The following is a 16,170-nucleotide window of genomic DNA, read 5'->3' as shown; positions in this document are numbered from 1 at the left end:
AAATAAGCTAAAATCCCAGCATACTGCAGACATGGAAAGAATGGCAATACCAATCCTATCAACGAGGCGAGCATAGAAAGCACACGGACATCGTTTATATTCTGGAATAAGTGATTGTTTGACTACTGCTCCTCGTTCATGTAAGTGATCCGTGCTCCCCAGCAGCGCCTCACTGTAAAGCTGCTGTTGCTCTTCTTTCTGCAGGCAATCAGAGAGTGAAGGCAGGAATCCCTAAACTGCAGAATAGTTTTCCATAATGCACATTGCCACTTAGAAGAAAGTCTCTCTCTGCAGCAGGAACTCGGCCTCTAACATGCTAAAGAGAAGTGCTGCTATGGCAAACTGCTTTTAAAGGCCCCGATTCTGGAGTGACTTCCACGAGAATGCAGGGGCTTGGCAGGATCAGAGCCGAAAAGAGCAGAGTGATCATTCAAATGCTCCATTCTTGGCATGGCAACAATATGATGTCAGTCAATGCATTTTAGCAGCCTGGTGCCCCCACTTTTCTCGGAGCCAGGTACTGTACTTGTGAAGATAGCACTCGCTTGTCGGCAAATAGGGAGGCATTATTTTCTGATGGAACACCAATCTGGGAGGCAGGAGACCTGGGTGTGTTCCTAGTCTGCCATTGGTTCACTGCCTAACCTTGACCATCTACCCTTTCCCAAAATGGAGTTCATGATTCTATATCCCTCTTTATGAAGCACTTTACTGTTATTAGATTCAAATATTTGCACTATTAATCGGAGGAGCATGACATTCTTTGCAAACATTGCTGAAACCTCATAACATCTTTGGGAAGTAGGCAAATACCTATAGAATTAAAAATAAATCAGTAAGATTTTCAGAATTTTCTCCAACTTTTAAAAACTTTTTTGTTTAAAGTTTGGGAGGTTCTGTCTCTTTCTTTAGTCTAAAAGGCAATAATCCATTTGATCAATTGTATAAAGAAATGGACTAGTTTACACAGAACAAGGAGCAATGGTGTCAAGTTGCAGTGGGGGAGGTCTAGGTTGGATATTAGGAAACACTATTTCCCTAGGAGGGTGAGGAAGCACTGGAATGGGTTACCTATGGAGGTGGTGGAATCTACATCCTTAGAGGTGCTTAAGACCTGGCTTGACAAAGCCCTGGCTGGGATGATTTAGATGGGATTGGTCCTGCTTTGAGCAGGGGATTGGACTAGATGACCTCCTGAGGTCTTTTCCAACCCTAATGTTCTATGATTCTACACAGCAATGTCCAAACATTTGAAACATTTAATCAATTGCTTAGGCTTTCTTCACTGTTTCCAAGACACCAGCTGGCATAGGTGCTACAATAGCTTGCCTGCCTTGTTCCACTGTCTTGGGACAAAGTTACTGTACCAGATCTTGAGACTTGAAAAATATCATTTTGAAGAGTAGGCATCTTTTCTCATTGGGGGTTTCCACCAAAATGTTGGCAACTTGATGTAATAATATTTGATCCTATTTTCCAGCCGTAAGTATCCTATAGTGTATAGGCCCATCTGCTGATGGAGTCTTGTCCAACACATTTTTCAGTGGAGGCATAATAACAATATTAGGAAGTAGATGGGGTTTCTGTTTTCTGCTCATGTCAGTATTACAAATAGTGCCTAGAGGCCCCCACCAAGAACTCAGTTTTCCTGAGTCCCAGGCCAAAGCCCTACCCACCGAATCACACTGCCTTCTACAGCAGATGCTAAAAGGCTATGAGACCTATCCAGTTGCTGTCTCAGGCCTCCTCTCTCTTTTTTTCTGAAGATGAGCTCGTCCTATCCCTCAGCAAACTTCTGGACAAAAACTCTGTAACCATGAAGACCTTCCGCCTTAGGTTTCATTGTCTGTTTTTTCTTGAAGGACACACGACGTTGGTGTACAGAGATGCGTATCCACCATAGAACCTTGTATATGATCAGATTGAGATCTGAGGAAATCTACAGAGTAGAAGCATGGCAAAGTACAACATAAAGCAGTGGTGTGCAAACTTTTCCGGTCACACCCACCTTACCATTCAGGGAATTTATCCCCCTTCCCTCCCACACACACACACACACACTTGTAATCTGAAGTAATCCTTACTTCTGTGCTGTTGCTGGCGGCAGTGCTGCCTTAATTGCGCGGTGGCCAGAGAGCTGCTGGCTGGGGCATTCATGTTGTTTGTGGCATGGGGGAACTCTTTTTTTCATCCTGCTCCTGTGCTCCCCTGCCATACCCATTCTATTTTTATCCTGCTCCCGTTATTATCCCGAGGGGCCTGGGGGACCTACAGGATCCCAGTTTCTTTGTGCCACCCCGAGACTCTCTTGCATGCTCCCCAGTTTGTGCACCACTGGCATAAACTCATGCTACTGTAACTATCTGTGGAATAGAATCTGCCATATGGTAGAGGTTGCCCAAGGCCTCTTTGGTGGCCAAGAAAACAGAAGAAATTTAATTATATGGAAATGAAAGGATTTTTATTGGATAATCGTAAAGAAATAAGTTTTAGGTATACAAGGTACACTAAATAGGGGCCCACAGCTCCCCAAGGTATTACATAGTGACAGAATAAATTCCAAAGTAGGTGCTCACACTACGTATCTTATTACGAGCAGTATTGTATTTCAAACAGTTCAACCCTTCCTCCCCTCCAAATAGGGTCAAATACTTTTGACTTTGAAAAACGTATGTTTAAAATGTTGTCTTAGGTCTTTATAATAAGCAGCAGAAACATGATTTGAGTGCTGCGTTAGGAATATGTTATTGTAACTTGGTAGACTAGTTGAATTATCTCCACCCCCTGCATTACAAGAAAAAATGTCAACAAATAGCTCATTTAAAGCAAATGTCTGCAAGGGCAACACTTCACGATTTGACTCGGAGAGCATGAATTCATTCAGCTTTAGATCCACACAGCAAAACACTGCCCTGGCTTTTAGCCAATGGTCGACTTAAGCTTTGCACTTTTCGGGGTCAGATTCCTCCTGTATGAAGTGGAATTTCTAATATTGTTCACTTTTATGGAAAGCAAAACATATGGCAGGAAGAACGATAAACCTTGCATAGCAGAAATGAATCCCATCAGTGAAACTTTACTTTCACCCCTACTACTATTTATTCATACCAGCTGTTAGTCAGCATGTTAGGGCCTGAAGCAAAGCTCATTGGAATCAATAGAAAGACTTCCATTGACTATGCCCAGTGAAGAGTCTTTAACCTCTAGAGATTTGGCTTATGAATCCTGCTGTAGGATATAAGTGACAATAAATTTGATGGTCTCATTCTAATCCATGTAAACAAAAGCTGCAGTTTGGCTCTCCTGAGAAGCAGTCATGCTAGAAGTAACAAAGATGTTTCAAATCGAGATAAAAAGTCTTTGGACAGACATCAACTGCCTGTATCATATCCAATTTAAGCCATAATAATGAGTTCCTCACTATCACCTAGCCCTAAAATAATTCCCAAATTAAAGAATAAATCCTTCCAAAATATCATAGCCATACACATCCCCAGGAAGATTTAAGGAGACACTGTTAACTTTTCCTTCCATTGTTTTTTCTCTTCATGGTTTGTAATCTCATGGTTTCATGATTCATTAATCTTCTTTGTATTTTTAACCTTATCACTAATGCAAGCCGCTCTGAGAGCATTGGTTTTTCTCCTTTTTAAGCAACTGCTGTATCAGACTAGAAGGGGGAGCTCCTTATATGTTGATTTCTGTATGATTGACCAAAACGGCAAAGATTTCTTAAAAAAAATTCTCTGAGAAAGTAGTAGTAATCGACTTTCTTTATTTTGAATGAAGAGGATAGTTCCAAGCAGAGTATAACAACATCAAGACAGACTGAATTTTAAGTTTACACAAGTGCCTGTTTCTAGTGCATACGAGTCATGAATGTATGGCTCCCAGCAGTAATTAATGTTAGTGAAGTGTGGAACTAATAAATGTCTCTAGTTAAAGACGAAAGTATATTTTTAATAATCCGAAGAATATTGTGTAAATTCCCATATGAGCAACAGGATGTATATCTAGATTGATATGGTGGTAAAAGTACAGATTAAAAGTAAGTACTGTATGTGCAAAACTATTTCCTCTCATACTTTCCAGCCAAAGCCTGAGTTCATGATTCCATTGAGCCTTTAAAGCCCAGAGCATTTTCCTGCATTTCTTTAGGCATTTGGTGATGAGGACATTTCCTGCAGGGGAAAATAATCTGAAGATCAAGTATGGACAGGTAAGTAAAGGATGCTTGGTTTTAACCTGAGAATATGAGCCTGTTCCTGTAGCTCTTAACTTTATTATGTGAGTAGTCCCATGGACTTCAGAATGGTGCGAATGGGATGTCACCATCAACCTCAAAGGGACAACTCGTGTGTAAAGTTACTTGTGTGTAGGTGCTTTATGAAAAGGCCCTATATCTGTAAATTTCGTTGAGGGAATGATCCATAATTCTTCCTACTTTAGGTATTTATCTGGTCACTATTACCAGAATATCTGAGCACCTAACAGTCTGTAATCTGTTCATCCTTGCAACACCCCTGTGAGGTAGGGAAGTGCTATTCTCTACATTTTTTTAGATGGGGGAACAGAGAGGCTAAGTGACTTGGTATGGGTCATATAGAATATCTGTGGCAGAGTAGGGAATTGCGCCCAACTCCCAAGCTAACACCGTACCCACTGAGCCATTCTCTCCCTGTCCAGCCACAGGCTTTTCTTTGCATGAGTGTGCAATGTGGTGTCCAACAAAGCCATTCGTTGCTACTCAGAGTGCTGGCTGAGCACTTGATTGATGCCTCTTCAATCCTCCCAGACCCTGCTCATCTGGGGTAAAATCCTGGCCCCAATAAAGTCAATGGCAAAACTCCCATTGACTTTCACTCCTGGGCAGGAAAGGACCTAAACCCATTCTGTTACTGATGAGGGATTTGGAAGAGTAATTTTTGTAATTCACTTTCAAGGTGCACCGAGTGAGAAGATTTTGTAAGTTGTTGGTACTTTGTAATTCTGCAGGTGTTATGAAGGGCATGAAACTGGAGAATTTAAGCTTGGTGATTTTGTTAAAATCATTTTTACATGGAAGTTCGATGTTATCAAAGCCAAATGAGTTTTTTCCCCTTATACATTGAAAATTTTTCATATGATAAAACTGAGGATGAAATAAATTGGTTTAAAAAGACAACCAATCTCAAATTGTGGTTTGCCATGAAATCTGCCATGAGGAGATGTATTAAACATGTCTTTATTTGTGACATAAATTGTTTAGATGATGATGATGATGAAAGTGAACATTTTCCATGAATTGAGGCCTGGTTCCTATATAATGTAGCACCTTGTTAACAAGAATTCAGGCACCAGTATCCTATCCCACTCAGAGGAAACAGTCTGTTTTTTATTCAGTGTACACATTTTTGAAGCTCCTTAACCCACCTGTTTATAAATGATCCCACAGACTCTGCTTCTAATCCCAAATGTGCCTAAAAAGTGGTAGAGTCTGATGGGAAACGTGTAGCTGTAATAGATGTGCTGTTATGCCCTGTTGAATTTAGTTGTAGTGTTTATTTTGATGACCTAGAGAAAACAAGCAAATAGCCAAGAAAGCTCAGAGCTGCCTGGGGCACTCCCTTTTCTCCAAAATATATATATATACACAGTGCATTGGTATATATACAACTGACACTAGTGAAATATAAACATTCTTTTTCTTTATGTAAAAGTCTTATAGAATTTAATGATAGTGTTTTATAGAAATTCTTCGAAAAATTTATGGAATTTAATAGATAAATATCTCTATCGTAAGTTTTTGGTTTTGGTTTTAGCCTGTGCATTCAGAAATTCATGAAGTTTGCTGCAGGATCTAAGATTGCATTAAAAACCATAAATTTCTAATCCTATATGGTTATGAAAGAAACTTTCCAAACCTGAAAGGGGGGGCACCTGATGCAGTGTATTCTGCCTGAGTTTTCATAGAACCTGAAACAATAGGTCTGAGACACATGAATTGTTCCCCATTCATCTCAACAGGGATCTACTGACGTCAGTTAAAATGTTATTATTGTCAGCAATTGAATTTTTGATCAGGTCAGCAGAAATATCCAGCTAATATGTTTATGCCACAGTTCCAAACTTCCTCCCACATCTTTTCAAGAGCCCAAAACTCCAGCTATCTTCCACCCTGCTACCAAAAACCCCAGGTTGTCTCCTAACAAGCTACCAACACAATCAGCTTCCTCACTGAGAAACTGTACATTGCAATTATGTGTTTTCAATACAAGATTCTTCAGCACACTGAAAATACAAATTTCAGGACAGCACAAAACAAGTTGATTTTAATATAAAATAGAACAACACAAGGGTAGGGTGAAGATAAAAGGTGGAAAAAACAGGCAAAGTCATGGTAGGGGTCTACTATAGACCCCTGAATCAGGAAGAGGAGTTGGATGAAGCAGTTTTAGAACAAATAACTGAAATATTCAAAACACAGGATTGGGTAGTAATGGGGGACTTTAACTACCCAGACATGGGTGGAAAAGTAATATGGCAAAACACAGAATGCCTAGTAAGTTCTTGGAATGTATTGGGGACAACTTTTTTGTTTCAGACGGTGCAGGAAGTAATGGGGGGGCGGGGAGGTGGAACAGCTATTTTAAACTTGATTCTGACTAACAGGGAGGAATTGGTTTCAGAGCTGAACGCAATTGGGTGAAAGTGATCATGAAATGACAGATTTGATGATTCTAAGGAAAGGAAGGAGTGAGAGCAGCAGAATAAGGACAATGGACTTCAAAAATACAGACTTTATCAAACTCGGAAAACTTGAAGGTAAGACCCCATGGGAAGAAAATCTAAGGGATAAAGGAGTTCAGGAGAGCTGTCAGTTTCTCAGAGACAATATTAAAGGCACCGCAGCAAACTATCCCAATGTGAAGGAAGGATAGGAAGAATAGTAAGAGGCCATGGCTCCATCAGGAGCTCTTTAATGACCTGAAAATCAAAAAGGAATCTTACAAAAAGTGGAAACATGGACAAAGATGAGTATAAAAGAATAGCACAAGCATGTAGGGACAAAAGCATAAAGGCTAAGGCACAAAATGAGTTATGCCTAGCAAGGTACATAAAAGGCAATAAGAAAAGGGTCTATAAATACATTAGAAGCAAGGGAAAGATAAAGGAAAGTGTAGGTCCTCTACCAAGTGGGAAAGGAAAGCTAATAAGAAGGCTGAAATTTTTAATGCCTATTTTGCTTCAGTCTTCACTAAAATGGTTAATTATGACCAGATACTTAACACAAAATTAACACAAGGGAGAAGGAAAAGACAAAATAGGGAAAGAACAGGTTAAAGAATACTTGGATAAGTGTAGACATAGCCTTAGATGTATTCAACTTGGCAGGGCCCAATTAAATTAATTCTAGGGTTCTTAAGGAAGTAGCCGAAACAATCTCAGAACAGTTAGCAATTATCTTCAAGAAAACATGCAAGACAGGTGAAGAGACTGGAAAAGGGCAAACACATTACCTTTCTTTAAAAAGAGAAACGAAGAGGACCTGGGGAATTATAGAACAGTCAGCCTGGCTTCTATACCTGGAAGAACACTGGATATTTGTAAGCAGCTAGAAGATAATGGCGTTATAAGGAACAGCCATCATGGATTTGTCAAGAACAAATCATGCCAAACCAACCTAATTTCCTTTCTTGACAGGGTCACTGGCCTAGTGGGTGGGGGGGAGCAGTAGATGTGATATATCTTGATTTTAGTAAGGCTCTTGACACAGACCCATATAAAATTCTCATAAGCAAACTAGGGAAATATGGTCTGGATGAAATTACAAAAAATGGGTGCATAATTGGTTGAAAGATTTTACTCAAAGAGTAATTATCAATGTTTTGCTGTCAAACTGGTAGGGGTTATCTAGTGGGATCCTGCAGGGGTCAGTCCTGGGTCCAGTACTAGTCAATATTTTAATTAATGACTTAGATAACAGAGTGGAGAGTGTGTTTATAAAATCTGTGGATGACACCATGGTGGGAGAGGTCCCTTTGTTTTAAATTCTAATTCTCTCCTCCAATCTTGACAAATTGAAGAATTGGTCAGAAATCAACAAGATGAAATTAAATAAAGATAAGTGCAAAGTACTTCACTTAGGAAGACAGGAAATCAAATGCACAACTACAAAATGGGGAATAACTGGCTAGGTGGTGGTACTGCTGAAAACGATCTGGGAGTTATAGTGGATCACAAACTGAATATGAATCAACAGTGTGATACAGTTGCAAAAATAGCTAAGAACATTCTGCAGTGTATTAACAGGAGTGTCATATGTGAGGTTTCTGCTGAAGTACTGTCTAATTCTGGAAGCCACGCTTTAGGGAAGATACGGACAAAGTAGAGAGAGTCAAGAGGAGAGCAACAAAAATAATAAAAGGCTAAGAAAACCCAAGCTGTGAGGAAAAGTTAAAAAGATCCTCTTTTCTTGAGAAAAGAAGACTGAGGGGGAACCTGATAATAGTCTTCAAATATGTTAAGACTGTTACAAAGAAGACAGGGATCTCTTGTTTTCCATGTCCACTGAAGATAGGAAAAGAAGTAATAGGCTTAATCTACAGCAAGGGAAGTTTAGATTAGATATTAGGAAAAACTTTCTAACTATATACACAGTTAAGCTCTGGAATACGCTTCCAAGGGAGATTGTGAAATCCCCGTCACTGGTGGTTTTTAAGAACAGGTTAGACAAACAGCTGTCAGGGCTGGTCTATGTTTACTTGGTCTTGCCTCAGTGCAGGGGGCTGGACTAGATGACCTTAAGGTCTCTTCCAGCCCTACAGTTCTCTGATTCCATGCATTATTCATTTTCATATTTAATTCAATAGCAATCTCCATTTCAGAAAAAAAAATAAAAATCTGAAGCTGCCACAGAATCTCCAGTTTGCTACACTGGAATGCTGCGGAATCCAGAGGCCTGGATTTAGGAGAAGAAAATAATGTTTATTAAGGGGAGAAGTTGATATAAGGGAGGGGCCATGAAAATTACACTAGTTCCTTACAGTTTCAAATGTACCTTTGTCTTTTCCTGTCTCTGTGTGTGTGAGAGAGAAAGAGAAAACTAGTGTGTTTTCTTCACGTCTGTTGAAGCAGTATTGAGTCTTCCAGTGATTTCCCCTTTGCCTTACGCCCCACGGCCTAGATGCACTGCATTACAGATCCATGGGCCAGACCCTCCTCAGCTCATGTAAATGAGCTTAGCTGCACAGAAGTCAGTTGAGCCTGTACTGTTCTCCCCAGATGAGAAGCTCTGTCCCTCTGGTATTTCCCATGAAGACTACTTCAGGAGAAGTGCCTGTCTATGGCTGTGGGGAAAAGGGGTGGACACCCTCTAGTGGTGGATTTTTGTATCCTTCAGTTGTATCCTTTATCCTGTTTCTCTACAGGAAAGTACTGTACAAAGAGAACATGCTTTTCCTCTACAAAAGGATGCCATGAAAATCCAGGAAGGCCTTTTCCTTTTCTTTCTTGACCTTGCTGCTTAAATAGCCTGTTGTGCATTATTCTGCTAACTCCATATGCCCTCAGACACTTTCCAAGCCAATGTTCCCTGGCATGCCTTTCAGCCAACCTCTCTCACGTACCACATTACTTATTTGGGATCCAAATAGCCCCTTCCTCCTGCACACGCCTTGACCACTCTCTGTGCTTCCCTGTGACCCCTGAAATGCTGACTCATGGAAGCAAGGCTATGAAGCACTCTGCCCATCATACAGACAGTATGTCTCAGTTGTTTCCAGCTGCTGGGTCAGTGAGGTTTTTGTTGTCCCTCATTATACTTCTTTGCCTTTCCTTCTAAAGACCAGCGTGTCATAGCTTAGCCCTTTCCTGGCAGGTTTGGAGCTGTACCTTTCAGCACCACGCTTTCACACACACATTCCTTTACAACTCACTCACCTCCTTTCTCTCTCAGCCTAAAATAACCACCCACTTACTTAGGGGCTTAGCTATACGCAAGACCAAGGTCATTTGCAATTACAACTGTTCCATTCCCTTTTGCTTCTCTGTGGAAAATAACTGTATGGCTGTCCCTTCACATTCTGTCCTTTGTTCCCTCTTCCTCAGCTTGATCGTTCGGAGCCAGTAACAAACGGTATCATTTAATCATGCAATTTCTTTCTACAAATGACCTCTTTCTCCCTGTCCATAGCATTTCCAGTCAGGGATGCCTCATGTTCCAAGGATGGCAGGCTAGGTATATTTACTGTGGTGTTTGGAACATGACTGCAATTTTAAGTTTTATTTTGGGGAAAATATTACTCGCTTCAGGGTACAAAAAGGACCGATTGGCTTATGCAAACCATGGGGAAGATGGCAGATCCCCACCATCCCTGGCTTCAGTGTAACCCCAAGTACTTTCCCTGCCTACTTTAATGGCATAACTTGGAGTTACAAGGAGCAGGGACTATTGAGGCAAATTCCTGTGTTATCTTCGCTCCACATTTTTTAAGCTGTGCATAGAAGGAACCAGATCAAAGCCCACTTGAAGCCGATGGAAAAACTACCATTGACTTCAGTGGGTTTTGAATCAGGCCCATAATGTCTGAAATCTGCATCTGTTGATGTGTTAGTCAAGACAAAGTCACAAAGGCAGTGATAGTAGCATTTCAGATAATGGAGTCTACAGCACACATTAATGAAAAGCTAAATGGGAGATGTGATTTGATGCAGAGCACTCTCTCTCTTAATGATTCTGAAAAGTATCTTAGCATGGTGTGCAAGTAAGAACAAACTAGAGCTCAGAAATTCTCTTCTCCTTTCCCATTATCTAGCAGGAAAACCTCCTTCAAACTAAGTGTGCTGCATGGAACTTCCTTTGCTGCCTTCATTTTTGGAGATATTTAAATATTGGCAAAGACTGGGAGACATTATCCTGGGAAGCTTGGTAAAAGTTCTGTTTTAAATGGGTGGGAAAAGGTGGGTGGGGTAATATCTTTTAAAGGACCACTGTGTAGCTCTGATATCCTGGGACCAACATGGCTACCACAACACTGCCTATTTTAAATGGTGCATTTTAGCTATCAATTTACTCCAAAAAGATGAATCTCGTTTCCTATGCAGCCCACAATTTAAACAGATGTTTGCCAGTGTTGTCTCTCAACGTTTGAGCTGGGTTAATACATGGGGCCACTGGCTCTTTCAGTATCTTATGTTATTGGATTCCTAGCTCTGTGCAACGGCTCCCAGTGCAGCCCTCAAGGTTTTGGGTTTTGATGCACAGACAAAATGTCCTTGCTTTGGAATACTTCTCCTCTCAGTACATGTACCACTAGATTGCAACAGGGGAAATGGAGAGAAGGTCACCAAATAGTGATGGATTCTTGGGGACGGGGGGAGGCTCCTACCAGTCTGTGTGAAGAGAAGTCATGCACATTAATTAAGAAATAAGCCACACCAGAATATACATGATGGGCCTTAATGCATTTAGCTGTGTGTGACAAATAACTCACAAAGGCACCCGTGGCCAAGTTACATGCGTTCTCATGTGTCTGATTGTTCTGTTTTTTAGATACACTCTACTGATAAAGGTTGGGGCTTTAACAATATTTTCCGTAGAAAATTCAGTGTTTTACATGTCACTGTGCCAGAAAAAAATAACTCCCTGGGAAAGAAAACAAATTTATTATTCTCAAGACTAAAAGTCATTTTTGTATCCCTTCCCTCTACCTGCTGGAAACAGATCAGCTCAGCTGTGTGTCCTAGACTCTACAGAGCACTGCTAGTAGACATTCTCCTTGAGCTCAAGGTGAATGGGCAATAGGAGTTAGTCTATACTTGCTGTCAGTACGAAGTCCTGTGTGGCCTAGCAACAAGGGTGAAATGCTTTCTGCCATGTTTATTATACTGTAGCATATCATCACCTGTAAATGCATGGAGAAAAAGAAGGTTGGCGAAAGATTATCTTGCTGGCACTGTAATGCTGTCCAGTTCTGTGACATACGTTCAGTAGACATTTGCCTCCACCAAAACCTTGGATCTAAAATTCAGTTGTGAGTTAGCCGCTCATGGCCCGATCAGAACATCCTGAAATTAGGGAAAGATTGGATCTAGGGTGTGGGTTAGTCAGTGGTGAGGTCTTAACTGTGCATGCTTTGTGAGCTGGTGCATACCCGGCACATAGTTAGAAATATCCAACCATCTAATCAGAATGTAGTTTGGGGCAATTACTGTCCAAAGCCTAAGTGAGATGGGAATCTCACACCTCCAGACAGACACGTGCATAGAGAGATGAGGCGCCCAGTCAGTGAGGCAACGTACAAAGTGATATTTTGTTCCCGATTTTCAAATGAACATAGTTGCAGAGATGAATGTAGAGGAGATACTGGGGAGTGAGTGGTAGGGCGGGGAAGTTAAATTGTAGGGAAATACAAACTCAAAGTGAATAAATAGTGAACAATAATAATACCATATTATGTGTACATACAATATAATATTACTGTAGAATATTATTTAAATAGTGGTTGCAAACAATTCTTGAAACTTGCTAGGTAGGTTTCAGCATAAAGTTTATACTCCTCCACAATTTCTCTGCAGCTGCTTTGACCCCCACTCGCTCCTCGAATCCCTCCACTGCCACCTTCTCTCTTACTGCTTCAGACTCAAGTTCCTCATTCTTCCCCATGAGGTCCCACGTAATCTTGCCTCTCCCCAAGTCTCTGCTCTGTTACCTCTGTGCTCTATGCTCATGTGTTTCCTTCTCCCACTGCCTGCTTTCTGCCTTGTGTCACATTGCTCCTGGGCCTGGCAGAGTTTTCCTGTCATCTCACCTGCCAAGCACCCTCTCTTACCTCCTTCAAACACACCTACAGTCTCCCCTCCTTTCTTCTTCTCAGCAATCCCCATTCTCGCTTTTACCTGCACTGTTGTCTCCCGTCCCTTCTTCATGTTGTTCTGGTTCTATTCATATTGTAAAGTCTTGGGGGCAGGGAACATCTCTGCAGGTGTTCTGCAAAGCCCCTCGTAGGTTTAGGGCACTCTCGAATGCTTTATAATTGTTATCTGTGAACCTTTCAAGCTCACCTGGACTGCACCTTGTTCTTCATTGAAGCCATAAATAGTGACTTTGGGGTGGGTGGACTTTGTTGGTCATTTTTGCATAGTATTGGGTCCATGTAGGAATTACCATACTGGATCAGACCAATAGTCTCTCTCTGAGAGTGAGCAGTACCAAATGTTTCTGAGGAAGGCATAATACCTCCATAAAGGACAGTTCTGCAGTAACATATCTATGGGGAAGTTTCTTCCTCACCCAAACAGGAAGTGGCAGAACAGGTGAAACTTGATTACTTGGATTGAGCTTCGCTTTAAGTTTTTGGTGTTATCTGAACCCCAAGCCCAGGGGTTGCCAACACCCCCATCTAACCTGATGGTGCATATACAGCCAAACTGACTCCCATAGAGCTCTACAACTGAGCCCAAGTCAAACAGTGCAAAACAATATATTACATTCTGGGCAAAGGGACTGTGGAAGCAGCAAAGACTGTTTTGAGCTTGGCATTTCAGTTATCTGCAAAAGGATATCCTGCCAGAAATGTTTGGTGACATATTTGTCAAAGGGAGGCTTAAGCCAAGATGCTGTGGCTGCTGTTGTATTGAGCACAGTAAGAAAAAAATTCTGCAAAATATGCTTGCAAAAACACAGCCCTTGTTAAAGAAATAAGGAGCTGTTCCCAAACACAGATACATTCAAGATACAGCTATTTTTTTTAAATTATTTTTTAAGTATCAGGAAATTAAACAGTAAAAGCTGTAGTGTCAGCCAAAGTTAACTCTACCTAATACTTTTGGCTTGGCCACCAGACCTGGTAGGCAAGCTCCATGTGCTCTTAAATGCTGTTTTGATTACATTTCATTTTAAACTTAAAGGCCTTTGTGCAGGTTAAACATTCTGGTCCTTGTGTTTGACTTTGTTGCAGCAGTTTAGACTGTGTGTATGTGTCACCCACTGGCCAGTGTGTGTTACAGGGTTCCCTCTGTGCTCAGTCCGCAGAGGATATGATTGTTGCCTCCAACTAAAGAGCTTTAACCCTTTGGCTCAAGCTGTGTCAGCTGATGCTTTTATCTCTGGAGATTCCCAGTTCAATCCCTGCTGTGTCAGACAAGAGGGTGGCTGTCTACCACCACTGTGTCTGATGCTCGTTGTGTAACTTAAGCCATCAGTACAGCCAGGTAGAAAAGGCAAACCAGCAATTTTAGGGCTATTGCAGTGGTTTTTAACCTGTTGTCCACGGACCCCTGGCGGTCCGCAGACTGCGTCTAAGATTTCCAAAGAGGTCCATGCCTCCATGTGAAATTTGTTAGGGACCCGCAAATGAAAAAGGTTGCAAACCACTGGGCTATTGCAATAACAGGCAAACAACTGTCCTCTACTGGATGCAATCAGAGATGTCCTCTTCACCATGAAAATTTAGGTTTTTTTTTAAAGGTGAGTTCAGTGCAGCTGCAAACTAGATGAACTCACTGGACAGGTATTGTTTCCTGTTGTATGTACAGCACCAAGCCAATGCTGATATGTACGTACAATGCCAGGTCTTTTGTTACTGGCACCCAACAAATAACAGAAAACTGTCTAAGGCAGTTCCAATGGATGTCAAAACATGGCAGCCCTCTCCTTCTCATTGGTTCAAACTAGATGCAGTTTATTGGCTGTTTTGGGATTACTCCTTTGGGGACCATGTGTTTCTGTTCCAGAGTTTTCTAGGAACAAGCAGTAACTAAACTGTCTTTCAGCCTCCGCAGGGTTTGACTGGGGTTACAAAGAGAGAAAGAGAAAACTGAGTTCCTTTCATGCTTAGAGCCAGTTCATTGTGAAAGTCTGTGCTGGAATCTGGCAGGACTCTAACTATCCTGGAATGACGAAACCAAGTTGGGAATCAAAAATACAAACAGAGCAAAGTGTTCGAGAAGGACAGCTTCTGTCATGGAAATTGATGCTCCATTTACTCAGTCCTACTGTCTGGTTTTCTTAGACATACTCTACCTCCTGCAGAGTTTCTAAGAAAATCATAACAACTGGTCCCACAAATGAAACCAGCAGGCAAATTCTCTCCTCAGGTGTAGGCATTTCAGGCAGTAGACTTCAGGGGGAGTTTTACACTTAAATCCAATGTGAAGTCTGTTAATCTCTAAAAATTGCTTAGGTTTTAAAAATAAGGGGTTTGGCTTGCTGGCTAAGTAAAGGTTAGGAAAACTGAAAGTTGCATGACTTGCCTATCTAGTGGTTAAACCAAGACTAGGGAAGCATGTCTACTCGTTACTGTATGGACCTGGCAGTTAAAGGCTTTATTTCATTCCCAAGATCTACTGTTGGCTCACATTATGATCTGTAGCAAGTCACTTGGTCACACTTTGCCTGCACTTCTCCCTCTGTAAAATAGGGTGAAAAGTACTTTCCTGCTGCCTGGAGAAGTCTTATGAGGTGTAATTAATTTTGTATAACGCGCTTTGAGATTCTCAAGTGAACGTCTCTATAGAAGAACAAAATGTTACATTATTTCTGTGTATATGATGATGATGCATGCCTCAAACTTGTGTAACCCCACGTTTATTACGGCAATCCCTGCCCTCAGTTTGGCTTCTGTACTCAGAACTACCCATTCCTATACCCATAACAAATGACCATTTTGATTTACAGTCCCTCTGCCCCACCCTGTTGCTCTAATTTAGACCAGTTTTTAATTTGTTTAAACTGGGGCTTGACTCAGTCTCCTCCAGTAAGCCTTCTTGGGGCAAGGACCATCACCAAGCAGAGTGGGGTTCTGGTCCTTGACTAGGACTCTGAGACACTATGGTAACAGGAATAAGAAGAGTTAAGGGAGCTTGTAGGGAAATGGCAGATGTTGAGACTTAGACTAGATGGGTGACAGTGCTGAGGTGGGGCAGGTCAGAAACTGAGGTGGCCATGGTTTTTGTGGGTATATGGAAGACGAATTTTGAGGGCAGTAGCCAGCAGCACAATGGTGAGAGAATGGGAACAGATTTCAGTAAAACAGTGACTTCAGGATCCTTTCTGTTAACTCCCTAACAAATAACTATATTCTGAATTTAATAGTCAGTCAGTCAGTCAGTCTTTGAGTGTACTTAAGCTAGGATGATGTTATTACCTTACAAACTTGCCATATTTGTGGGCCTTTCTGGTATCCACAG

At 41.3% G+C, this 16,170-nt stretch overlaps 1 protein-coding gene across 4 annotated transcripts in view; it reads left to right on the top strand.

Moving 5' to 3' along the window:
• Positions 1 to 16,170, top strand: part of GRK5 (G protein-coupled receptor kinase 5) — a 229,373-nt gene that overhangs the window by 19,816 nt on the left and 193,387 nt on the right. For 2 of the 4 annotated variants that reach the window (XM_037905857.2, XM_043551422.1), the window contains exons 2-3: positions 4,159 to 4,219; positions 6,669 to 6,804. The exons of the other annotated variants lie outside the window; for them this stretch is intronic. In XM_037905857.2, the coding sequence (XP_037761785.1) occupies positions 6,702 to 6,804 (103 nt within the window). In that variant the 5' untranslated portion in view covers positions 4,159 to 4,219; positions 6,669 to 6,701. The remainder of the gene's footprint in view (positions 1 to 4,158; positions 4,220 to 6,668; positions 6,805 to 16,170) is intronic. 4 annotated transcript variants of the gene reach the window in all.

The sequence above is a fragment of the Chelonia mydas genome, chromosome 7 (assembly GCF_015237465.2).
Source record: "Chelonia mydas isolate rCheMyd1 chromosome 7, rCheMyd1.pri.v2, whole genome shotgun sequence".
Classification (NCBI taxonomy): Eukaryota; Metazoa; Chordata; order Testudines; family Cheloniidae; genus Chelonia; species Chelonia mydas.
The sequence above is the reverse complement of the archived record's forward strand: the minus strand, read 5'-3'. Positions and strand labels throughout refer to the sequence as shown.